Consider the following 23,273-nt stretch of genomic DNA (forward strand, 5'->3'; position numbering starts at 1 on the left):
TTTTTTTTGGTTAACCTTTTTAGTTTTAACCTTATATTGAAATCAATCCAATAAAGATGTCATGAAATTCAGCCAATCTAGTGGGGAATCGAATAGTGATTCTAGTTAAATTATATTTTTAAAGCTGAGAGTCCTAGCCAGCTGGTAATATTAAAAAGAAGTTCAAAATCGAGGAAAATGATTTATTATTGACGGTATATTTACAGTATATTTTGAAAATGAAAGCGTTATTTCGGTATATTTCCGAGGGTCTGTCGGCATATTTTATCGATAATTCCGCGGTCACACTGATTGAATGTGTGTCGGCTGACGAAAAAATATAAAAACCATTAGAAATATGGTATGTAAAATTCTGAAAATGGTTTTAAAACAAAGTTTCAAGTGTGTGCCAAGGACGCGCATTAAAAACGGCTTGTTCGCAAATGTGTTTTGAGTGTAAATAGAGCGCAACAAATATTGGCTCCAGAGAGGATGCGGATTGTCCGACTATCGTTCTCTCCCCGCTCATTTGATGTGTATAAACATGGCGTCGTTGTGGCCTGTGCCTAGGTTTCAGTGAGTGGGAGTGAGACAACGAGAGCGTGCGCGCCTCATAGATTTGCAATGTTGTTTTTCAATTTCTATCTCCTCTCTCTCTCGCTCGCTCGTTCGTCGTGTGGAAGACACGCATACACAAGCTCTCGAACTCATTCCGAATAAAACGCACAAAATCGAATGGTAGATGCTAGTAGCCGCCAAAAAGTTACAAAGTGAAACTAAATTGTATTTCGTATATTTTTTTTGCTCTATTGCCAGGATGCTAACAAAGCGGCAGAAACGGCAGCCAAAGATAATGCCGCCGATAAGGTAATCGAGTCGAAGGCAGTGGAGAATGCAGCGGCGGCCACCGAGGACCGCGATGAGCAGTCCAAAGGAGCCGAACAGGAGTCCGATGCAACGACACCCGCTCCCGAGGACGACGCGGCCTCCGCCACCACCGCTGATGACGTCGCTGATAAAAAGCCCAAAGGAGACACAGCGGCAGCCCCCACCCCCGACTCGGATGCAGGTAAATAAAAGCCACGCGCACACAACGACAACCTGCCTATGTAGCAATGTCGTATCAATAGTTTATGCTTGTGTTGGTGAAGAAAGAGCGAGAAAAACAAAAATCATAAAATGAATTTTGCGCGCGTTTCGCAACGCAGCGAATTGGATTCATTTTCGTCTGTCGCCAGCAGAGAATGTATTGTGTAGTGAGTGGTAGGGGGGGACATGTGCTTGCCGGCCCACATGTATAAGTGTGTGCGTGTTCCTATTGGCTCTCTGCTGGTTGTTCTGGGAGTTTACGTGTGGCGCAGTCGTCTAAACTGTTCGACGTGTTACTCTCTTCGTGATATCATATGATGATCCGTGGTTCGAATACCACCAGAGGCAGCGGAAGAGATCTTCTTAATTTCGTTTTTCCTTGGCTATTGTTCATGCTAATCCTTTGCAATGGGGTTTTGCGTAGTAAACGCCGAGGTATAGCAACATTTTCAGTATTCATAGTTCCTTGCGCAGTTAGCTCTGGACTTCCCAAGGCTGAAGACATTTTCTTTTGCAGCAATTAACTTTACTTTGATTTTAAAACAGTTTCCCATCAATTTTAATCTATTTTGCTTCTATTTGCCCGAACAGGCGCATCGGACAAAAAGGAGGCATCGCCTGCTCCAGCGAAGAAAGTGAGCATTAACAGCAGCAAAGATGCAAAGAAGGAGGATGCAAAAAAGGATGATGAGGATGGAAACGACGACGATGCCGATGGACAAGAGAATGACGAGGACGAGGACGAGGAGAAGGCTAGCGATGAGGAGAGCGACAGGACCACCAAACCTGCGGCGGATGAAAAGCACAAAAGAAGCGACGCCACGGATGGGGCCAAGGGCAAGGCAGCTGCGGGAACTGACAAATCTGCCCCAGCCAAGAAGACATTGTCCAAGCCAAAAAATGGTAAGGTGGAGAAGTCAGAGGACGAAGACGAGGAACCCGAAGATGGTGACGAGGACGACGGACTGGATGAGAACAATGAGGTGGCCGAGGACGATGAGAATGTCGTGGCTTTGGCAGAGATTGATCGCATCAATGAGAACATCAACAAGACTCGTGTTGACGGCCTACAGACCCTGCATGCGGTGAGTGAAACAAATTTCCCTTTGGTAAACAATCTATTTAACCTGGAATAAATCTGTTTTTAGCTCTGCTTTGGGGCGCAAGGCAAGAACAATGTTGTGAAGAAGAATCTGCGCTCCTTTGCTGGTTTCGAGTTCGCCAAGGACTCGGCGGAATACAACAAGAAACTCGATGCCATCAAGAAGGTGGACAACAAAGGGCTGCGCAGCATTTGCGAGATTCTCACATTGGATCGCAAAGGCAGCAAGAATGAGATTGTTATGCGAGTGCTCAAATTTCTGATGGAGCCGGATGAATCGCTGTGCTTAGAGCAGGGCGACGAAGACGAGGAGGAGCCAGACGAGGACGATCTGGACGAAGAAGAGGAGGAGGTCAGCGAGGATGACAAGAAACGTAAGAGCAGCAAGTCGGGTGCTTCCGGCGGCAGAGGCTCGGCCCGTAATTCTAGCGGACGTCCCCGGCGATCAACGGCAGGCAAAAGTAAGGCAAAAACTATTATTACTTAGAGAAGATCCCTAACCCTGACCTTTGCTTGGCATCTGTTTTCAGAAATGTCTGCGTACGTTGACTTTTCTAGCTCCGAGGAGAGCGAGCACAAAGTGACGGTGGCCAAACGGAGACGCAACGATGACTCCGAGTCTGGCTCAGACGTAAGTAATGAGATGAGATGATGCAAACAAGAGATTCTACCATTTCTATCCTCAATTATAGTACAATCCCTCGGCCAACTCAGAGTCGGATGGCGGTCGTGGAGGCGGCGGTGGTGGTGGTGCTGGTGCCGGCAAGGCTGGTCGCAACGTGTCTGTTCGCGGCAGCCGTGGTCGTCCTGCGCGCAAAAGTCGGCGAAGAAACTCGGACTCTGAGGAAGAAGAGGAATCTGAAATATCCGATGCTGACAGCGATGTAAGTCATATCCCCTGTACCCCTCCAAATCAGTTCATTGAACCTTGATCTTTCGAACAGGTGCCGAAGCGCAAGCGCGGAGCTGTTACTGGCAAACGTGGGCGACCGGCAGTAGCTGCCGTGGCTGGGCGACGGGGACGTGGACGGGGAGCAGCAGCGCGAAAACGCAAAGATTCCGACAGCGAGGAGGATGACATTTCCGAAGATGAGGAGGAGGAGGAACTGTCGGAGTTTGGCAGCGATCAAAGTGAGGTAAGCATTAAAACTGACATGGGGAACAGATCAAAGGAGAGGGAAAGGTAAACACATCTCCATCTTGCAGGATGTACGCCCCAAGAAGAGTAGGAAGCCCACAACGCCTGCGAGAAATAGCAAAGCTAACAATAAGTCAAAACCAGCTGGAAAGGGTAAGGCTTACTCAATCGACTTTGGAGCCATTTGATATTCTGTAACCTGTTTCTTTCTCCTTGGTGTCCAGCCGATGGTCGACCAAAAAAATCAAAGAAAGAATCATCCGAGGAAGAGGAAGATGATATCGATGACAAAGATGAGTCCGACGAGGACGAGCCACTAACCAAAAAGGGCAAAATGGCATTCCCAACGGTGAGTAGTCGCTAGCTCTTCCATTCGTTTGGTTTTGAACCAACCCTTTGATTGCAGGATGAGCAAATACGCGGCTATGTCAAAGAAATTTTGGATAAAGCAAATTTGGAGGAGATTACCATGAAAACAGTTTGCAAGCAAGTCTATGCGAAATATCCAGAATTTGATCTAACAGACAAGAAAGACTTTATTAAGGCCACAGTAAAAGCGGTAAGGAACCCATTTATATTCGATATTCAATATTCGATCTAATCACATTTCCCCTACCCCATTCGACAGTTAATTGCGACATAAAACGAAGACGGGAGGCATCTTCAAGCCGGAGGAAGGGCCAGGTCCTGTAAACAAGCAAAGCAAAATAAAGCAAACAGCGGCAGAAAAGTAACCTTTGCCACCCTTTGAAAGCTGTTTCAACACCATCCAACGTTCGGCGTAGTTCAAGAAAAAGTAACTCTAGTTCTCCTATAAGTATATGATGATGATTTGTGCTCGTACAGCTATCTGAAGTTAATCTTAAACTCAACGACAGAGGCATTCGCATGATATCGCCGTCTGTACACTCTTATATATATTCATGTGTATATATAAACTTCTTATTTGTCCCAGAAGGAGACGCCCCCACGCATTAAATTTCCTTTCTAAAAATGGCTAAATGTGCTCTTGACAGCTCTGCAAAATGTGTGTAAATTATGCAAAAAAGGATAAATTTGTAAAAACAAAAACAAAATCAGTTAAAAAACGTACTAAAAATTAGCTATTTTGATTGACATTCAAAACAAAAAAAAATATGTATTTTAAAATAAGGCAAGATAATTTAAAAAGAAGAAAGTAAAGCGAACGAAAAATTAAAAATAAATAACCAAAATTCACACACTGGCAGCAGTACAAAAAAGTAATAATGAATGAAGGAATTAAGCCACACTGAAACGTAAATGGAAGAAGACTTACAATTTTAATTATTGCAACACTTTTTGGCAATGTAAAAACAAATTAAACTTTGGGCGAGTAACTTTAGTTTTAAGATGCAAAAGCACACACAGAAGGCAGAGTAGTGAGTGAATTGAATGATAATTAATTGACGATGCCAGCGGAGGTTTCCGTCACTCGTTTGGGCACATGACCAGTATCCCATCCCCACATCCCACGAACTCCCAAAATCCTATTCAGACCCAAGTGTTTCGCCCCTAGTAGTTGAGGAGGATGGAAAGACAGGAAGGAGGAGATACATAGGTTTCTCGACAACAAAACGCAACTGGGAACACGCTCATCAAATAAATGAATGAAAGAGTTAAATATTATAAATATTTATAAATGTGAACATGGCGGAAATAGATGTATGTTAATTTTAAAAACTAAAAGGCAAGTACACAACACAAATGGATATCAAGCAGAAACATTTAATTATTGTCGGGAGAAAACTTAAAGAACAAATTCAAAATATATATACATAAATATATCTAAAAACGTCAGCATCTCAATGTAAGTTTTCTTCTAGTAAACTCGTAAATAAAATAGCAGAACTAAAATCCAAAATAAACACTCACAAAAACAAACAAAAAAAGTCGATGTATGTATGTTGTTTTGCCCAATCTATTATACCGATACGCACTGTACTATGTATGTATGTATTTCGTGTAGTTTAAGAGTTCACAATATGCGTAGTCACAGCAGCATGTAACTGAATGGCTGACGAATCCAGTTGAAATGGATGGATGGATGGATTGAGCAGGTACTAAGGCTCTATAAATATATCCATATACATATTCTGTTGTTCTAACTTTAAATGTTTCGTTGCGAAATGCTAAAGGGATGAGATGAACAAGAAATGATATACATCTATATATCACAAATAAAATGCGAGAAGTTAAGTAAAACCAAATGTGTGCTAATGTAACTTAAATTTTGGAGGTGATGTGGTGTGGTAAGTTATATTTAATTCTTTCCCTTCCATTTCAAACAAAAATTTCTATCGTTTCGTGTTTTTTAGATGGTGAAATTTATTTGAGAAAAGCATTTAGAATAGTATTCAATATTGATGACATTTAATTGGGTAATATACGATTTACGATCTATATATTGCGAGTTGAAAATTAAACTAATATCGGATCAGACTCTGACCAGGTGAATATACGAAGATCACGCAGACAGGGCTGTAAATTGCAGATAGTATTTCATGGTTCAGTTATATATATGAGTATTATCAAGAGATATATCAACAAATGTTATTAAAACAACAACAAAATATATGTGTAAGTATATATATAGATGTTCCAATTTCTGGTAAAAAGAATACGATACGATATAATATATCTATATGCATGTGTTAATATGAGTAATGGAAAGGTTGAAATGGACTTTTGTATATTCAATTGGCCCTGCAAATAGATCAAAGCACGTAATTTAAATCAAATATAAATCAATACATCTATATATCAATTTCAAAAATATCATTTGATTGCAAAATAAACGGCTTGACATTGGATCCAAAAAAATGCTCAACGTAAGTGGGTTTTAAAATGGACGTCTACGGATAGATGGACCATACTTACCTTTCTGCAGGCGACCGAACAGGAAGGGCATAACATCAGGGCAAATTACAGCTTTGCTGAAACTCTAAAAGAACAAACGACTTCCCGATCTCACACATAGAACAGGACTAGGCCAAGCTGAGCTATCACAATTATTGAGAGATGCCTTTTATCGAATACTATTCGCGTTCCCTGCCTATTCCTAGAGCTGAGCCACACTTTGAGAGGATTTGTTAGACAATATATGTATATATGGTATAAAAAACAATCAATATAGAGATATATGTAGATATAGATGGGCTTTGGAGGCAATGTAATCCGAATATATAGCAAACAAATGATACCTTGAAACTATATACATAATATATAAATATTTATATAGTCAGTACCGAATCATACGAGTATCTGTTAAAGTTCTTGATCGACTGAGATCTACTCTGGGCAGGAATCACTGCAGTTGCTATGAAAATATATAGAAATATTTGTATATATGTAGATATGTAAAGTTTACACACAAAAATAGATAGTAATATATCATCGTCATCATAATCAAATATCAATATTATTAAAAGTGCAATTCGATAAGGCAATAGGTATACATAAATGTAAAAATCGTTTTCCAATATAATTCAAGGCATACCCCGATCGTGGCAATCAATCAATCAATCGACTAGGAAAAGTTAAAGTCTGTCCTGAGCCTGTTCCCCCAGATATCCTCCAAAGCCAAGACCACAAACAGCGCCTCTGAAAATACGCTCAAGAAACGATTTTCAATTATGGCAATAGGCAATAGGAACAAACAAAAAAAGTCATTAAAGTCAATAGAAACGCAATAAAGCATAGAGCACGATTATAGTGCTAAATGCTGAGAATAAATTGATATATGTAGGATATATATATCTATATATATTATATACGGTATTATATATTAAATGTTTATTCAATGTCTCGTCGGCTGCGGGCAGATTCAGCACTCAAAGACTCTGAGACTGAGACTGCCCTGCCGGCCAGCGTTTACAAATTGTTGTTGGTTCATCTGCTGTTGCAACATTCAGATGTGTGTATTGGGGAGACGTAAAACTTAGTTTAGATTATTCAAAGTAATGTTTAAATATTATGGTAGACCAACGTTCATATGGGTAAGTTTTTATCATTGTTAGATTTGCATATATATATGTAATATGTAAGTTTGTATATCAATATGTTTCATATAGAGACAGTAACAAGAACACACGATCTTACCAAGCTTGACACTTTTACAATTAATTATTTCGTATCTGTTCATGTTCTATAAGAGAGAGTGTGAAGGTTCTGGAGTTTTGCTTTCGGATTTCTGTTATGAACTGCCTTGAAGAATGTCCCCTCTGAAAGTACATATATGTTTGGCATATGTATGTATAATATAGGGTGGCATATGGTGGTAATATATGTAAATATTGAAATATATATAGTTATATGGTGTGATATTTATTATTCCTTGTACCTTGGGAAATGAGTTTTTCTGTTTGTTTGTTTGTTGTTTAAAGAAAATATTGAAAAGAGTTTCGCCAGTTAAGATTTCCTATATAAAGTACAGTTAAATAGAGTACCAAATCAAGTCTAATATTATTGAATTCTGGGTTGCGTTGATCATAAGGCTATTAAGTATTTCATTGTCCATAAACTGAAAGGTGAAAGTTATATATTGTACGAGTATGCATATTGTTATTATCAAATCAATTTGGTATCACTCCAAAGGCCCCTGGACTTTCAGAACTCCTCCCTCTCAGGCCACATTACAGAAATCTTATCCGTGTATACATTTTGGAAATCGAAAGAAAGTCTTACCAGATCACCATGATTATAGATATTGCTTGAACGGGTTGGTTTTTTCTTTGTAATATCTAACACTAAGCTAAGTACGAGAGAAATATGTTCATGTATCAAAAACGATCATCATTTATGAGCTACATTCGATATATAGTACTAATCAGTATATGTAAGTAAATGGATGCATATTAATTGTAATTCTATATGTTTTTGTTTCAGTTATTGCAATTTGAGAATTCTCAAAAATGTTGTCTTTCAATTGTAAAATAAGAACGCTCTCAACACTCTCCGATCGACTGCCGCTCGCTCGCACATTTCATTTCGCTTGACGAGGAAAGAATAGATAGATATAGATGTCACCCAAAAACGTATTGGATTGGATTGGACTGGCTTGGCTTGGTTCTACTGTGTGTGTGTGTTTTTGTGTGTGGCTCAGTGCTATTGAACATGGACAGCAGAGGCAATATCTTTCCCTTCAGTTAGGTTTAGGTTTAGGTTTAGGTTTATATATATATATAAATATAAATACAAATATAAAAGTAGAGTTCGGTTTTTCAGGGTGGCATACTCTCTTATGTACTAATGGGGAAATCATAGGGAATATCAGATAATAGACAGTTGATAATATATTAATTTACAATTATGCAAAGTGCGACGCCACAAGCTGAATGATTTTTTGTTTGTTTTTATAATTGATGATCTGATCCGGTCTCCTTTGATCTTCTCTTCTCTGTTCATCTCGTCTCATCTTATCTCATCCCTTCTTCGTTTCGCTCATGTTGTGGTTTAAAAACTTTTACTTTAGTTTATTTTTTTTTGCTAGCTTGTGGGGGGATAAAAGACATAGGACATAGTAGAACAATAGATCACTGCAAAGAGTTGTACGCATGGTAAACGAGATTTGGTTAGGATATCACATAGTGTAAGCATCAATTGTACTAATTATACATAAAAAGATGAGGAAGGGGGGTCTCGGATCACTAAAATGAAGCAGGCAGTTAAAGCAGAAAGATAAAGCAAATATACTATGTGTGTGTGTACGTAAAGCAATCATTTGAGAGGTCAGCTTTGCAGCTCAACACGGAAGAAATGTTTTTGTCTATCAACTACTGGGACTTGTTAACCACTCACCCAATTCAAGGCACCTGCCACATCCGTTTAGTGCAGCATTTTCCACTCCAGCTACAGACTACAGCTTCTCCCTATTCCTCCTACTTCGACTTTGACTCCAACTTCCATGCCCACTTCGCGCTCCTCGCCACATCGCATCCCGAAACTTGATCAATGCTTGTCATTTTTGTGCGGCTTCTGTTGCTGCTGCTGCTGTTGTCCCGGCGCACCCGGGTAGCCGCCATAACCACCACCCGGATATCCACCGGGATAACCAGCGGGCGGACCACCGCCGGGCTGCGGTGGTGCCTGTGGCTGACCCGCAGCCGCAGCAGCGTAATACTGTGAATATTGTGCATATTGGCTAGGAGTCATACCTTGTGCATAGCCACCGGCTGCTGCTGCAGCGGCCGCTGCTGCCGCCGCTGGATTGGGCTGCTGCTGCTGGCCGGGATTTGGACCGCCTTGGCCGGGATTCGGCGCATTGCTTTGGCCAACAGCAGGTCCACCGTTCTGTGATTGCTGCAAAGCATCGAGCGTTAATTGATTGCTTTTCGCACACACACACACTCTTCCCCCACACGCACCTTATTCTTCAGCGTCTTCTCAATCGCCTCTGCCTCCTCGTGCTTGCCCACACTGCGGTAATATTCTGCCCACTGGGCGCTGTAGTCAGCGCTGTTGCCGCCCGCTGCCTGCTGCTGTGCTTGCTGTGGCACTTGCTGCTGCTGTTGCGGCTGCTGCGGCACCTGCTGCCCGGGACCAGGCGCACCGCCTCCCTGCTTGGCCTTCATCTGTTGCTCAATCAACTCAGCCTCGCGATGGCAGCCCATTTGCCTGTGAATTAATTGATTAATTAGAAGGATAAGCCATGGATGCGACGGGCTTTAAATTCTCACTTGTAGTACTCGATCCATTGGGCCGAGTAGTCCTGGCCAGCGTTTGCACCGGCGCCGCCAGGCCCACCGCCCTGATTGGCGTTCATTGCCATTTGTTGCTGCTGCTGGGCCGCTGACGGATCCCATCCCTGCTGGCCATAGGGACCCCAGGGCTGTTGCTGCTGCTGGTACGCTGCTGCGGCGGCGGCATTTGGATCTCCGCCTTGCATTGGATTGGGCCCACCATAGCCGCCCTGCTGCTGACCGTGATGGGAATTGCTGGGTCCACCTCCAGAGCCATTTCCACCACCGCCGCCTCCACCGCTACCGCCACCACCACCACCACCGATGGGCTTGCGTGCAATGACTGTCAGCTCCATGTTGATCTTCTCAGAAATCATTTGACGGGCCGACTCCACCTGGTCGGTGGTGCCCTTCGACTTGAACAGCTTTTCGTTGGGCGGATTGCTGGCATTGCGATCCATTTCAGTATGGGCGCCGGACTGCTGATTGATCAGCTTGATTGTCTCCCCCCCACGGCCAATCACAATCTGCAAGGGAAACATTTCGGTTAGGAAGTGGACGTGCAGGAGGTTCGCGTTCAACCTACACCGCATTTGGATGCCGGCACCATGAATGTGATCTCCTCACGCCCGCCCTGGGCATGATTCACGCCGTAGCCATAGCCATAATTGGAGTTGCCTTCTCCGCCACTCTGGGAGCCGCCGCCATTGCCGTTGCGGTTGAGTCCATTTCGTTGCTGTCAAAGAGAACGGCCAACAAATGAATTAAAGTTCGATTAGTGTTTGGTGCCTCGGGTGCCTCTTACCATCACGTTCTCGATCAGTCCATCGATGGTCCGCTTGGCGTCCTCGACCTGCTGGCGCGTGCCCTGGATGACACACCGCCTGTCGCCCATCTCGTCGTTCTTGCCCTGAATGAACTGCAGCTTGCAGCCGCATTCGGTTTGAATCTTTCGGATCATGTCTCCTCCCTTGCCAATGACAACGCCAACGGCAATTTTGGGCACAAAGACCTCTACGCTCTCCCCGCCATTGCCATTGTTAAAGTTGTTGTAGCCGAGGCCGGGCCCCCCGCCACCGCTGCCGCCTCCACCACCACCGCCCCCGCGACCACCCTGCTGCTGAGCCAGAGCGTCCTTCTGGGCAATGAGATCCAAGACCATCTGCTTGGCATGCTCGATCTTCTGCGGATCGCCGGAAATGCGCAGCGGTTTGATGACCTCCTGGTTGGGTCCGTCCTGGATGATTATCATCTTGGCTCCCGTCTTCTCCTGCAGCTGCTTGATGGTGTCGCCACCCTTGCCAATGACCAGGCCCACCTTGGCACCGGGTATCATGATTTCCTGGTAGGGCGAATACCCACTGGGGCCCGGAGGCGGCATGTTGATGGTGAGAAGCACCTCTACGGTTCCGCCACCACCGCGGCTGGCCATCTGCTGGATCATGTCGCGACCCTTGGACACAGTGTCCCGCTGGCCACGCAACGTGATGACTCGCTCCTGTTCCGGCATCAGCTGTACCTTGGCCCCCGACTCGGCCTGGATATGGGTGATGGTGTCGTTGCTGCCACGTCCCATGAAGGCATTTGCTATGGATTCGGGTATGCGGATTTGCTCCTCGCATGTTGTGCCGGCCGATGCCGCCAGGCGAGCGGCCACTGCAGCGGCCTGGGCAATAGCTTGCGTAATATTTGCCCCACCCGGACCGGATCCACCTCCCCCACCACCACCGCCACCACTGCTGCTGCTCATGTTCGAGTTATTGTTGTGGCCGTAGTCCGGACTGCCAAAGGAGCGTTTGCACTCTGGTCCGCTGTCGCCGTCGTCGTTGTGCCTCTTGAAGCTGTTGCCCGCGCCGGGTCCCGGCCCTCCGCCACCAGATGGTGGTGATGGTCCTGCTCCAGGTCCTCCTGGACCGCCTGCTTGCTGGCTGGGTTGGATCTTAGCCGCTATCTGCAAACAGGAAAGGCAGCCGCGCACAAACGCGTGTACAGAAATAACTGAAGTGTTCCCTCGTTTTCGCTTTCTCTTCTTCTTACCTGCTTGGCACGCTGTATCGCCTGGGCCAACGCCTGGGATTGACTGATACTCTGTCCCTGTTGCGGTTGAAATTCACTCATTTCAATTTAATTTACCAACTCGACTTCGTTCCCACTATCGTTAGCTTGTAGTTGAGGGAATCTTGATTTTTTTCTTCTTCGGGGTTGAAAATTCAATAACCAATTAAGCGATTTTTGCAAAACGCCGCTAGCAATGTTTCAGCGATTATTTCCCAGCACAGAAACACTTTTTCTTCGAGTTTTGATGTGGCGCACGGCACAGTACTGTTTTAAGCAGTGTTTTTTCACTTTTTTAATTGTTTTTACACGTTGAAAAAGTAGAAATTATGCGTCGGAAAAAAAAAAAACTTTTGCAGCATTGTCCATGATTAGGGATGTGTGTATCGATATAGCGATTTCCATATGGTATCGATACAGAGTGAGAACAAAATGATACACTCGATAGTACTATCGATGGTTAGTGTTCTCAAGTATACAATTTAATTATGTTAAAATGTAAATAAAGTGATGTGCAGTAGTCTTAAAAATGTCCAAAGTTATCAATTACAGTATCTTCTTTTAATCTTGCTTATCCACCCCCAAATAGTCAACAAAAATTGGAACCCTACGTACTACGAATATTTTAAAACCAAAAACTCTACAAATATATGTTCTAAAAAGAAATTTACAATCAGACTCAACGCGTGGCTCGGGAAGAGGCTTATCAAAATATATGCGTGTGGGAAGGGAAGATTTAACTGCGCACAGTGGTGGCCGTGTCGGGCACAATGTTTCCTTCGGGCAGCTCCCTCACTAGCGACAGCAGCTTCTCCAGCTTGGCGATCTGCAGCGTGGTCTGATCCAGATACAGTTGCTTCTTGGGCGGCTTTACCATCACGCGAAGATTGGGCGATAGTTTGAGCGAAGTGGTAACTCCCCTGGACAAAGAAATAAAGTTTGGAGAGGATCAAGGCAGCGAGAGGGAACGAAGCTACTTACTTTTCGTCGCCAACTACAATGAAGGGTATCTTCTCGTTGAAGGAGAGTCGCGTGAGCTTGTTCTTTCGCTTGGGCACCACCGCCTGGATGCAGATGGCCTTGTACTTGTTCACATTCAAATCGAAGACGTGCACCTTGCCCTCGGTGGTGACGGCTGCAAAGACGGTGCTGGAATAGGGCGCCCACTTGACGTCGCCAACGGCAGAGCCGAGATCGAAGATGAAGAGCGGATCGGCACGCATGTCCTCCCAGACCTTGACGCGCCAGTCGCCGCTGCAGGACACAAAGATGTTCGAGTTGAAGCGATTAAAGTCGATGCGGTAGACGGACATATTGTGTGCGTTGTAGGTCATCAGATACTTGGAGCTGAAGGCCGTGCTGCACTTGTAGATGTAGCCACACTCGGTGCCCACCAGGAAGATCTTCTGGTCGGTGGGGTGGAAGATCATGCAGCTGCCGCCGCTCTTCAGGCTGACCTTGGTGCCGTCGGGCCCATCCACGAGGCCATCCTGCAGGAACAGCGTTATGATGGTCGTCACCCAGAGCTTGTTCTGCATCAGGATCCAGTTGAACACCCGCCCGTCGGAGGACACCGAATAGAAGTTAATCTCGCCGTCGGTCATGTCCGGGCCCCACTTGATCTGCCAGACGCACTCCCCGTGCTTGCAGTTGACGCCCTTGGAGATGTACAGCGGCTCCTTGCAGTTCTCCCGCAGATTGTAGACGGCCACGTTGCCGTCGTAGAGGCCAATCACGACCAGGAACGGGTATGTGGGATGAATGTCACAGCACATGACACCGCAATCGGTTTGTACTGCAAGGGAAATCACTTAGCAAGGAGGGAGACATGACACTCTGCGGCACTCACTGATGTAGTCCGGAAAAGAGGGATTCTTGACGGTAAAGAGGCAGAGGTAGCCCTCGTTTGTCTGCTTCATAAATTCATCTGAAATGCAGTGAGATGAGAGGAGTAACATTTGGATTTCCTCCTCTGTTTTGCTGTACTCACGTGAGCCAAAGCAAACGGCAAAGAGATCGTAGTAGCTCGGATTGAAGAGGATCTCGGTGACGTTCATCTTCTTGGTCTTTTCGTACTGAAACTTCCACAGCGGCAGCAGGTTGCCCTCGCCCTCACGGAACTCATCCGCCGGATCCTCCCAGTAGCGATAGTCATGGGCAATGTCGTCGTAGATGTTTTGGTTAATCATCCGCTCGAGTATTTGCCAGCACTTGAGGTACTTTTTGTTGAGCTGCTCGGCAATGGCGGACTTGTCCTTGAACTTCTTCGAGCGCATGCCCCGCTTGCGGTCCTCCTTCTTGGCGGCGCCTTCCTTCGACTGCCCCTCAAAGTCCTCCAAGTACGAATCGTAGATGACCCACTGCAGCACATTGCCGCCAAACTGCGATCGTGGCGGTGGGATCGTCTGTGTGTCCACATTCTGGAAAGGAAGGAGCGAGTCCACCAGTGTCTATGTGGAGCTATGGATGTGATGCACTCACCCTCTTCGGATTGGTGTAGGTTAAGGCAGCCCGTTCGCAGTAGTTGAACTGATTGATTAGCTTTCGCTTCTTGCCGGAGGCTGTGGCTGCCGCCGGTTGGGCTGCTGCGGTTTCCTCTTCATCGCCACGTGGCTCCCCCTCTTCTACGCCTTCTTCGCCTGCCTTGGCCTCCTCCTCTTCCTCCTCCTCCTCGCCCTCCTCCTCTTCGGCCTCCTTGTCGGGTGCACTCTTGGCGTCGTCATCGTCATCGGCTTCACCCTCGCCCTCGCCATCCCCAACAGATGTGTCGCGCTGCTCCACCAGCGAGTAGTGGGGCATGGGCAGCGGGTAGCCGATCTCGTCGGACTCCTCAATCTGGCGGCGCGCCTCCTCCGAGTCCACGTGCAAAGAGTTTCCGGGGTAGCCCAGCAGGGTCACCGTGTTGCCCGGCAGCGGTGCCGGCACGTACTCCCCATCCTTGAAGCTGTACACCACCAGATTGTGGATGACGTTCGTGTTGGTGGGCGTCAGCACCTTGGTCACCTCCTCGGCCAGCTCGGCCTCCGTCAGATCCAGCTGATCGTCCGGCTTGAGCAGCTGGCGCGAACGTATCCAGGCATCAAAGTCATCCGCATCGCCGCCACCGGCCTCGGCCTTCGTCTTGGAGGCTCTGTTCTGCTTGACAGAGAGTGGATGGATGGGGGGCCAAAGATTAGGGCACGGACAGGTGGGTGTGGGAGTAGGGCTAGTGCCAGGGCCTGTGGTGCATGCAACATTCCATTGATGGTGCATAAACGGAGGAAGCAGAAGGAGCAACAGAATGGCGACTCACCTGGAGGCTAAAGCTCGGGCTGGAGTGCACTAAAAGCTAAGCTAGGTGCTGGGGCTATGGCTGGTACTAGGTCTACTTCTATGTCTATTAGGGAACCAAGCATGAGGCATGCAAGTTGAAGTATGAAACGTGGTGAGGGCCTGGTTACCTCATCATCATCATCGCTATTGCTGGCAACGTCAACATCCTCCCGCGGATCGGTGGCAGCCGCAGATTCTGACATAAGTTTGCGACTAAAATTGAATTGTATTGTGTACTGAGAGATGGAGGAGGATAGCGATCTTTCCTACTTAGCTACGACTACGAAGAGAGAGAGAGAGATAGAGAGGACTACAGATAGCACGGGGCACATTGTATTTACAGATGGTACAGCTTGGGTATGGAAAGGATATCATCGATTAAATATATGTACATTGAGAAAGGAGAGACACAAAGAACTCTCTGATTGTATTTACAAGTGACTTCCGGCGTTTTCTACAGAGGATCTACTTATGTACATGTCTGCTTTATCGCTCTGAAACGCACTGTACACACACACACACGCACACACACACACGAAATTCTACGAAATTGCTAGTGGGGATTACAATCAATCTATTGGTCATATACCGCCATGGCCTTGTTGGCAAGCTTCCACATCTTGGCCAGAAGTTGGTTCGTGGGCAGGGGATAGCAACTAAAGGGATATCCTACACCGAGGAGCGCGCTAGTGTCTGTCTGTCCAGCGAGAGTGGCGAGGAAAGACTGCCAAAGTGGAACTGAATTATGACCGAATATCCGACAATTTCTGATGACGTTCGTCAAGTCAGCGGCCTCTTCACAACAGCCCAAAAAGCAAAGAAAAACTTTCGGTCCTGACGTCACGACAGCTGCATTGGGGTGGGGGCGGGTCTGGGGTGGCATCAGAATAAACAAATTTCGCACACAACTTGATTAGTACGTACTAGGAGGGGGCAAGGATATAAGTTACATATTTATTTTGATGTGCAACTAAATGAAAAGGTGAGCCTACGGTCGTATATCGTATGAGTGAGGTGAGTGATTTATTGAGTCTTTTATTGCGTTGGGCCTGATGAGGATTCAACACTCATCCTTGAGGGGCCTTGCACTCACACCCAGCTGGCAAACTTCTCCTTGGACCCCAAGTACGGGCCGGAAACTATATAAATTGGTAGCTGTAACCAAATTGCACGGCACTGCCGCTGGGCTGAGACCCTTTCAGTTGGGTTTCCTTGGGGCACGCACATGGATTGCGCCGGAAATTGCAAATTATGTTTCGTGACAAAGTTCCATCAGGGCATGGACTGCCAGCTTTCAGCGAAAAACTTATTAAAAACTAAGCGCAAAAAGGAAATTTAAACAAGCAAAAACCAACGGCAGTCGAGACTCTGGCATTGCATTGCCAGTTGTCGAGGCGAAAGGATGTGTGCAGGAGCAGCAGCAGCAGTGTCAAGTGTGGAGACTATAGAGAGTGGATGTGAAGGGTATCCCATCTGGAATCCCTGATGTTATTTACCTTCCCTTTGTTCTGCTTGCCATCGCCCTTGCCTCCTTTTGGGTCCGGCATGGTCCTTGCTATTCCGTTCACTTGTTTATTTTTAATTAAATGATTTTTAGTTCTATTCCGGACTGCTTGGAGATTGAAACTGTTTTGTTTGTTGTGCCCGTGCGTTCTGACAGTTGTCTGAAAGGTGTCCTGAGTGCGTATTCCACTAAACCCAAGCAAACTAAACGGAAAAACCCCTACAACTTTACGTAACAAAGTTTTTGCTGTGCTGCCGGCAATTTGTGGCCATTTGTTTGTTTCAGTTTCTATAGAAATTTGGCCAAATCCACACGCACTATATTGTGGTTTGCCATTTGCATATCGATTGGGAAATTCTCACACTCTTAATCCAATCACAATCCACAGTGCACAGTTCCAGATGGAATCCTTGAAGATTTTCTTTTGAATACATTTTTATTAGAGCAGTAAATCGATTGGTGGTTGTACATTATTATCATTATAAATATGTTCTTTGCTGCCTTAGACTTTTCACATATCTCACTGGAAGTTCTGGCAGATAAACGGAGACAAAGAACATCGCCGGCCCGAACAGTATCATGCACAACAGCCAGTAGAGCAAGCCAAAAAATGTAAATGGTTCCATAAATGTATAAATGTTTGCACCAGAAACGATCGTTAATAGTGTGAATGATGAATTGTCTTTGTATATAATTGTAGATAAATATCACTAATATCACTAAACACCGGACTTTGTCTGCCTGAGAGTGTGCACGCTTCTCCGATGTTTCTAATAGATTTATAGATGTGTTTTATGCTGCTGCAGGTCACTTAAGTTGATGATTTTAGCTGTTCCAACGTTATGGCTATCGTACAGATCCGCATACGAAGGAATATGTTGCTTCAGGCGCGCCACCTAAAAGGAAAAGAGAATAAAATCAGTAAGTGCTTGGCTCCATTCGCGGCTTAATTCGCGGCTCTTACAGCGTGCTGTTTCCTGCCCTGCTCGACGTTAACTGTCCCAGCTGCTCCACTGAATCACGCACTTTATACACTCGTTATGCCCACACCTCTGATGTGTATTTTTGGGGGCTATCCCCGGGCAAATCACATTCTAAATGCGGGGCTTTTTCAGCTGCTACTGACGCCAGTTAATTCGTAACTGATCCCCGGTACAGGCCTGCTTCGCCCCGCCAGCCAACAGGTTCTAAAGTTCCAGTTCTCGGCTCAGAGCTGAGAGCTCTTTGAGCTGAGAGCGTGACTACTACACTCATTCAAAGCCCATACAATGCTCAAGGTAAAGCCAATTCTATGACAACACAAACTGGTTTACCAAGTCAGCGAACATTAAGCGATTGTCTTTGAATTTCTATTTCAATTAAACATTTTAATTGAGCCGATCCACACAGTTCTTTGCTGGTTCCACACAAACACCATATAATAGCAGTCATTGAACGTTTATCAGTGGTCAAAAAAGTGTCATTGCAATGGGTAAATAATGTACAAAAGATTGTGTGCTCGTAAGGCTATGTACAAGGAGTGATACGTGGATGGGAAAAGATAATGAAAACATTGCTGGAGTTGTATTACAACAGCCCCAAATGGCTGGTCACTGCCCTAATCTAATCTAAGAACTTTCTCCAACAATTGTGTAAACTATAGACACCACTCAGAGCTCTTTAACTGCGGAAATGATCACTTTTTTTTTTTTTTCCATGGGCCCCAACTTACATGATATAGAAATAATTATCGCTGTCCTTGCGCTTGGCATTTTGAGTGGACGCGGAATTCGATGAACTGCTTTCCGTGTGCTGAGTGCCGGAGTTCCGGCCCCAGCGATTGGGAATATCACTACCATTCGTGGGTCCATTCTGCTGCTGATGATTGCCGAGATCGTTGGCCTTGTTGGAGCCGGCGAAGAATGACTTTACGCTATCCATGATGCGACCCTCGTTGCAGATCTCTCTCGATTTCTTTGTGTGGATCGGGTGGAAGTGTGTGTACACTCGTATGTCGAGCCTCCGCACAAACAGTCGAAAATTGATAAAGCTAAAAATATATACGTATATACACCATAATTTATTTATTTATTTTTACTGAAATCTTGTTTTTTTCTTGGTGGGCGCGACTGTCGTGCGACTGCTGCCGCTGTTTCCAAGCGTTTGGGAACTGTTTCTGTTTGTTTCTTTTCTTTTTGGGTGTCGTACGATCTAAATTAAATCAATTTCTGCTGCAGTTGAGCAACAAGTTGTTTATTGATAAGATTTAAGGCAAACCTAGCTGTCGCATCGTATCTTGGGTACAGAATTTATGATTGTTTTTCACTGTTCTTTATGGCGAGCGTACGCACATGAACTGTGGAGTTCAATCAGCACAAAGCACAAAGAAACAATTTAATTGGTTGTTCAAACAAAGTTCGATAAAATGGCACACATTAAGTGGGAAAGTGCGTCTTAATTTAAATTCAAACCGTAGTTGTAGGTACACTTATGTATTTTGTTTGTACATGGTGTCGATCAGTGTACATATTATCAATTAGCGGTTCAAAACAGTTCACCGGCGGCGCTGATAGCAGCATTATGAGTGCCCAAAACTACAGAGACACTCGCACTCTTAGGGATCCATGGGAAATACATAGTTTTGCGTGGTTAGACCAGATGGCCATGGAGACGGCACTGATAAAGACGAGGTCAAGCCATTTATAGGCTGACAGCCGACCTACCTCACACACTCAATTGCCGCTTGTAACACGATAAAAACTTGTGACTAGCTGACTAGCTGCTGTCTATCGCGTTGGATCGTTGAGTTCAATTTCAATTGCTTTGACACTATTTCGCCCTGGACTATTCCTCCAGCTGAAGAAACTGAAACACACTTCAAATTAAACCCACGAGAAACCCAACACAGAACCGCTTTGCACAACGACTGAATGAATTGTGCCGTGCCGTGCCGCTTCGACTCCACGGTAAATTTCATTTTGATATTTCAGTGCTGCCATTTGTTGGTATTGGTGATCTCTTGGGGCGGTTTTTCTAGTTTGTTGTGGTCGTTGTTTCGTTGTATATACATACATACATATGTACTGTATACATAACAGCTTTAACTATGTACCAACCTTTCGGCTGCATTGTTTTGCTATATCCTACTTGTTAAAACAGGTACAAAAAACCTTGTAAATGAACTTCCGTCTTGTCTCTTTTCGTTTGCCTACTCTGGCTCTCTTTTTGTGTTCGATCGCTCTCTCTCACACACCTTCTCTCTTTGTATTTCTTGTGCTCCGCGTGCACTGATGCCGTGCATTGATAAACGGTATACATACATACATGCATGCATACGAACATGTGTGCGGCATGTGTGTATTTTACAACTGTTCACACACAATTTTGTAATTCATTGTTTTGTGGACTTTAGACTTTCGGGTTTTCCTCTGTCGCATTCATATGTACATACGTATGTATGTTTGTATGTATATATAGTGGAGCTATGTAAATGACTTTTGGTTTGTCGCTATGCACATAGCATGCTGTTATTGAATTTCTGTGGCTGCTATGCGAATACCCTACACAAAATCGATTTGGTTCGAAGCGTTTGTTGTCCAGTATTATTTCTGGGAAAAGATGTCATTTCACTGGGTCACTCGACACTGGGTTGATAAGAAACAATTCCCGGTTATTCTGATTAATCCGGATTAGTCTCCGGCGATATGTTCATCCGAATGGAACTGTTCGCTCCGAAAAACGTGCTCCTGTGGAGCATCCTGTGGCTCCTAGCTGTAGGAAACTGTAGGTAGACCTGCGCGATCGCTTACAGAGTAATTTGTTATGAATGATCCTCTTTGCAGTGGCAGAAAACGAAAGCTGCGTCTACTGTGTGCCCATTGACGAATGCGGGAAACTGTTCGGCATTCTGCAGCAGGGTAAAAGTGCACCATTTGAGGACATTCGCTTGCTCTATCAGTCCGGCTGCAATGATTATCGCGGCTTGTTCTGCTGCGGCAGCGATCCCAAGGGCCTTGAGGAGCTGGAACTCCAAAAACCGCATTGTGGCGTCGCTGAGTCAATTTCAGTGGGTTCCCATTACATCATTAATGGCGAGGAAGTGAAGCTCAGCACCAGACCATGGATGGCGCTGTTCTTGACAAACAGCTCCGCGAATGGCCAACACTTTTGTGGCGGCTCGCTCATCACGCAAAGTATTTAAATCCTTTCATACAGATAGCGACACTCAGATACTCATCCAGTCTCTTGCAGGATTTGTACTCTCGGCAGCGCATTGTTTCACCAAACCGGAGTATAATGATTTGTGAGTATTTTGGGAGTCCATTTTCTGTCTGGAATTGATGCTGAAAATGTTTAGGCAGAAATTCTGTGGTGGTTCGCTTGGGAGAGCACGATGTGCGCCGTGCCAGGGACTGCCGGACCTACTGGGGCAAGGAGATATGTGCTTCACCGTCAGAGGATTTCGCCATCAAAAGGATAATTTCTCACGAGTTCTTCTCGCTTAGCACCAATTACCACGACATAGCGCTGGTTGAACTGGCCTCGCGGGTGGATTACAAGAGTGAGTTCCGCATAGCAAATTCGTTTATCAATAATTTCAAGAGCTCTTTCATCTCTTCTTGCAGCTCACATTAAACCCATCTGTATGCCCCTGGACGTAGAGGTGCAGCAGCTGGCGGAAACTCTCGACACTTTCAGCGTGGCCGGTTGGGGCAAGCTCAATGCCTATGCTGCTCGGGGCTCCGATGTGCTCATGGCCACCGATGTGCGGCGCAGCTCCCGCAAAATGTGCACCATCAAGTACAGCATGTGGGTGAAGGAGAGCCAAATCTGTGCTGGCAGCAGCGCCTCAACACATGACTCCTGCCACGGCGACTCTGGCGGCCCTCTGGGAAGTCTCGTCAACTACTTCGGCCGGCCCCGTTTCTTTCAGTTTGGGCTGGTGAGCTTTGGAAACAGAGACTGCCAAAGTGAGGCCGTCTACACAAACGTCGGCGCCCATCTGCCATGGATAACAGAAAATATAGCTGGATAAACATCGATTCGTACATTAAATTTATAGCAACAAACGAGATTCTTAGAGTAAACAACTTAATCGGACCACACAATGCTCTCGATCCAGTCGGTGAAGAGGTGAACCTTGGTGTAGACACTAGGCAGACCCTGGGTGCCGCACACCAGGCCATAGGACACGATGCCAATCACTTGTTTGAGGCAGGAGTAGAGTGGATGCTGCACAAAGATGGGTCCGCCCGAGTCACCGTTGCAGGTGTCCGCATTGCTGGTCAGCGATCCGGCGCAGAACTGTGTGCGCGTCTCGATGCCCTGCTGGAGTCGCTCCACGCACTGATCGTCGCTGAAGCGCTGCAGCGTGACCTTCAGCAGGTGCGACGATTTCAGGCCCTTGTCGGAAGTAAATCCCCAGCCGGCGGCAGTCAGCTGACTGTTCTCGTTGCCGCTGCTGGGCGGCAGGCAAGCGGGTGCCACATGCTCGTTAAAGACTGCCGCCTTGTCCAGCTCTACGAGGGCAATGTCGTTCTTAAAGCCATCCTCGTCATCGTACGCCGGGTGCACCACATAATTGACCACGCGAAAGTCCTGCACCTGGGCATCGTCTGTGGTGCTATTGTAGTCCAGCTCCCCGAGACGCACCACAAATTTTGGTGAGTCAAAATCGGGATCCAGACGCTCGGCCTTTGATCTGGTGAAGCGGCAAATGTAAATTATTATCACGGCTATCGCTGGGCTTCCACTTACTCGCTGGTTTCCAGACAATGTGCCGCTGTGAGCACGAATCTGGGATGCACCAGAGCCCCGCCGCAGTCCCAATTGATGTCGGTCTTGTCGCTCTCCTTTGTGCCAAGCAGCGCCATGAAGGGGAACTCTTGGCCAGCCGCTTTCGATCCGCCCACAATGAAGGGCGTGGAGCGGCAGGAGGCACGAGCCTCATTGAAACGCTTGCACTCTGGCAAAATTATGAGCTTTAGTTTTTCACGTTCACTAATGGACGCTCTCCCAGCTTACCCCGCTCAAACGGTCTCGTTTCATCGGCCGGCTTCACGTTCTGGTGATCCAGCGGTATGGGACAGCACACGATATCATTGAACTCGTCACAGTACTTGATGTCAGGGCCAATCAAGTGCTGATTGTAGAATATCACGGGACATTCGGTGGCAGTTAGTTCCTTGCACTCGCCTGTCCCATTGTCGCAGAACTCGGCCCAAGCACTGGCCAAAAGCATCAGCAGCAGCAGCAGCAGCGAAACCTGAAGTCCGACTAGCGACTCATCCATTTCCGACTGCGTCGCAAGCGAAACTGAGAGGCGATCACGAAACGAGCAGCTCAGCAAGCGCAGAGAGAACTTCGCTGCTGTGACGTGACTCATTCAGCTGCTTCGAGCTATCAGGAAGAAACACC

General features: G+C 46.1%; 7 protein-coding genes across 11 annotated transcripts; 2 read left to right on the top strand and 5 right to left on the bottom strand.

Annotated features, from left to right (window-relative positions):
* Nucleotides 1–266: 266 nt before the first annotated feature.
* LOC117890722 (protein DEK) lies at nucleotides 267–5,197 on the top strand. Of its 2 annotated transcripts, none has more exons than XM_034795765.1 (11): nucleotides 267–340; nucleotides 796–1,048; nucleotides 1,660–2,153; nucleotides 2,217–2,631; nucleotides 2,701–2,801; nucleotides 2,863–3,054; nucleotides 3,115–3,306; nucleotides 3,377–3,461; nucleotides 3,533–3,657; nucleotides 3,715–3,867; nucleotides 3,937–5,197. In XM_034795765.1, exons 1-11 carry the CDS (start codon nucleotides 338–340, stop codon nucleotides 3,949–3,951), a joined length of 2,028 nt encoding a protein of 675 aa, XP_034651656.1. In that variant the 5' UTR covers nucleotides 267–337; the 3' UTR covers nucleotides 3,952–5,197. The 2 variants fall into 2 exon arrangements, with proteins under 2 accessions (XP_034651656.1, XP_034651657.1); XM_034795766.1 differs by lacking the exon at nucleotides 267–340 and adding an exon at nucleotides 604–717.
* A 1,909-nt stretch (nucleotides 5,198–7,106) lies between these two features.
* On the bottom strand, nucleotides 7,107–12,423 carry LOC117890704 (far upstream element-binding protein 3). The gene is made up of 7 exons (XM_034795721.1): nucleotides 12,044–12,423; nucleotides 10,812–11,957; nucleotides 10,593–10,742; nucleotides 10,004–10,533; nucleotides 9,692–9,941; nucleotides 9,126–9,626; nucleotides 7,107–8,863 (listed from the first exon to the last, which is right to left on the bottom strand). The coding sequence occupies exons 1-6, from the start codon at nucleotides 12,122–12,124 to the stop codon at nucleotides 9,276–9,278; spliced, it is 2,508 nt and encodes an 835-aa protein (XP_034651612.1). The 5' UTR covers nucleotides 12,125–12,423; the 3' UTR covers nucleotides 7,107–8,863; nucleotides 9,126–9,275.
* A 287-nt stretch (nucleotides 12,424–12,710) lies between these two features.
* On the bottom strand, nucleotides 12,711–21,717 carry LOC117890709 (dynein intermediate chain 2, ciliary). Of its 2 annotated transcripts, XM_034795736.1 has the most exons (7): nucleotides 21,713–21,717; nucleotides 16,870–16,924; nucleotides 14,543–15,196; nucleotides 14,052–14,481; nucleotides 13,911–13,988; nucleotides 13,043–13,856; nucleotides 12,711–12,981 (listed from the first exon to the last, which is right to left on the bottom strand). In XM_034795736.1, coding segments are annotated over exons 1-7 (2,217 nt in total). In that variant the 5' UTR covers nucleotides 21,715–21,717; the 3' UTR covers nucleotides 12,711–12,797. The 2 variants fall into 2 exon arrangements, with proteins under 2 accessions (XP_034651627.1, XP_034651628.1); XM_034795737.1 differs by lacking the exon at nucleotides 21,713–21,717 and having other exon boundaries at nucleotides 16,870–16,983.
* Nucleotides 17,295–17,535, bottom strand: LOC117890807. Its single transcript, XM_034795882.1, has one exon. The coding sequence runs from the start codon at nucleotides 17,501–17,503 to the stop codon at nucleotides 17,357–17,359; it is 147 nt and encodes a 48-aa protein (XP_034651773.1). The 5' UTR covers nucleotides 17,504–17,535; the 3' UTR covers nucleotides 17,295–17,356.
* Nucleotides 17,515–19,776, bottom strand: LOC117890804. The gene is made up of 3 exons (XM_034795879.1): nucleotides 19,580–19,776; nucleotides 18,589–18,906; nucleotides 17,515–17,773 (listed from the first exon to the last, which is right to left on the bottom strand). Exons 2-3 carry the CDS (start codon nucleotides 18,795–18,797, stop codon nucleotides 17,761–17,763), a joined length of 222 nt encoding a protein of 73 aa, XP_034651770.1. The 5' UTR covers nucleotides 18,798–18,906; nucleotides 19,580–19,776; the 3' UTR covers nucleotides 17,515–17,760.
* On the top strand, nucleotides 20,404–21,911 carry LOC117890756 (serine protease grass-like). 3 transcript variants are annotated; one of them, XR_004648598.1, is made up of 5 exons: nucleotides 20,404–20,639; nucleotides 20,699–21,049; nucleotides 21,108–21,159; nucleotides 21,214–21,417; nucleotides 21,482–21,590. XR_004648598.1 is itself a non-coding variant. In XM_034795816.1 (5 exons), exons 1-5 carry the CDS (start codon nucleotides 20,561–20,563, stop codon nucleotides 21,889–21,891), a joined length of 1,092 nt encoding a protein of 363 aa, XP_034651707.1. In that variant the 5' UTR covers nucleotides 20,406–20,560; the 3' UTR covers nucleotides 21,892–21,911. The 3 variants fall into 3 exon arrangements, 2 of the variants coding, with proteins under 2 accessions (XP_034651707.1, XP_034651708.1); XM_034795816.1 differs by having other exon boundaries at nucleotides 20,406–20,639; nucleotides 21,218–21,417; nucleotides 21,482–21,911; XM_034795817.1 differs by lacking the exon at nucleotides 20,404–20,639 and having other exon boundaries at nucleotides 20,883–21,049; nucleotides 21,482–21,911.
* LOC117890750 (serine protease snake) lies at nucleotides 21,881–23,224 on the bottom strand. The gene is made up of 3 exons (XM_034795809.1): nucleotides 22,881–23,224; nucleotides 22,614–22,821; nucleotides 21,881–22,557 (listed from the first exon to the last, which is right to left on the bottom strand). The coding sequence occupies exons 1-3, from the start codon at nucleotides 23,146–23,148 to the stop codon at nucleotides 21,948–21,950; spliced, it is 1,086 nt and encodes a 361-aa protein (XP_034651700.1). The 5' UTR covers nucleotides 23,149–23,224; the 3' UTR covers nucleotides 21,881–21,947.
* Between the last annotated feature and the right edge of the window lie 49 nt (nucleotides 23,225–23,273).

The sequence above is a fragment of the Drosophila subobscura genome, chromosome E (genome assembly GCF_008121235.1).
Source record: "Drosophila subobscura isolate 14011-0131.10 chromosome E, UCBerk_Dsub_1.0, whole genome shotgun sequence".
Classification (NCBI taxonomy): Eukaryota; Metazoa; Arthropoda; class Insecta; order Diptera; family Drosophilidae; genus Drosophila; species Drosophila subobscura.

Excerpts from the sequence above, each read along its gene's own strand:
- LOC117890756 (XM_034795816.1), top strand. The coding sequence starts at position 20,561 with ATGTTCATCCGAATGGAACTGTTCGCTCCGAAAAACGTGCTCCTGTGG. Across the intron at positions 21,160-21,217 it reads AAACCGGAGTATAATGATTT|AAATTCTGTGGTGGTTCGCT; the intron begins GTGAGTATTTTG and ends ATGTTTAGGCAG. Across the intron at positions 21,418-21,481 it reads CTCGCGGGTGGATTACAAGA|CTCACATTAAACCCATCTGT; the intron begins GTGAGTTCCGCA and ends CTCTTCTTGCAG.
- LOC117890804 (XM_034795879.1), bottom strand. The coding sequence starts at position 18,797 with ATGGATAGCGTAAAGTCATTCTTCGCCGGCTCCAACAAGGCCAACGAT.
- LOC117890807 (XM_034795882.1), bottom strand. The coding sequence starts at position 17,503 with ATGGAACCATTTACATTTTTTGGCTTGCTCTACTGGCTGTTGTGCATG.
- LOC117890722 (XM_034795765.1), top strand. Across the intron at positions 1,049-1,659 it reads CACCCCCGACTCGGATGCAG|GCGCATCGGACAAAAAGGAG; the intron begins GTAAATAAAAGC and ends TTGCCCGAACAG. Across the intron at positions 3,658-3,714 it reads GCAAAATGGCATTCCCAACG|GATGAGCAAATACGCGGCTA; the intron begins GTGAGTAGTCGC and ends CTTTGATTGCAG.
- LOC117890704 (XM_034795721.1), bottom strand. The coding sequence starts at position 12,124 with ATGAGTGAATTTCAACCGCAACAGGGACAGAGTATCAGTCAATCCCAG. Across the intron at positions 11,958-12,043 it reads CGATACAGCGTGCCAAGCAG|ATAGCGGCTAAGATCCAACC; the intron begins GTAAGAAGAAGA and ends TCCTGTTTGCAG. Across the intron at positions 9,942-10,003 it reads CAATGGATCGAGTACTACAA|GCAAATGGGCTGCCATCGCG; the intron begins GTGAGAATTTAA and ends ATTAATTCACAG.
- LOC117890709 (XM_034795736.1), bottom strand. Across the intron at positions 13,857-13,910 it reads CTCTTTTCCGGACTACATCA|TACAAACCGATTGCGGTGTC; the intron begins GTGAGTGCCGCA and ends TTTCCCTTGCAG. Across the intron at positions 12,982-13,042 it reads ATTGTAGTTGGCGACGAAAA|GGGAGTTACCACTTCGCTCA; the intron begins GTAAGTAGCTTC and ends TTCTTTGTCCAG.
- LOC117890750 (XM_034795809.1), bottom strand. The coding sequence starts at position 23,148 with ATGGATGAGTCGCTAGTCGGACTTCAGGTTTCGCTGCTGCTGCTGCTG. Across the intron at positions 22,822-22,880 it reads AACGAGACCGTTTGAGCGGG|AGTGCAAGCGTTTCAATGAG; the intron begins GTAAGCTGGGAG and ends TAATTTTGCCAG. Across the intron at positions 22,558-22,613 it reads CATTGTCTGGAAACCAGCGA|ATCAAAGGCCGAGCGTCTGG; the intron begins GTAAGTGGAAGC and ends CCGCTTCACCAG.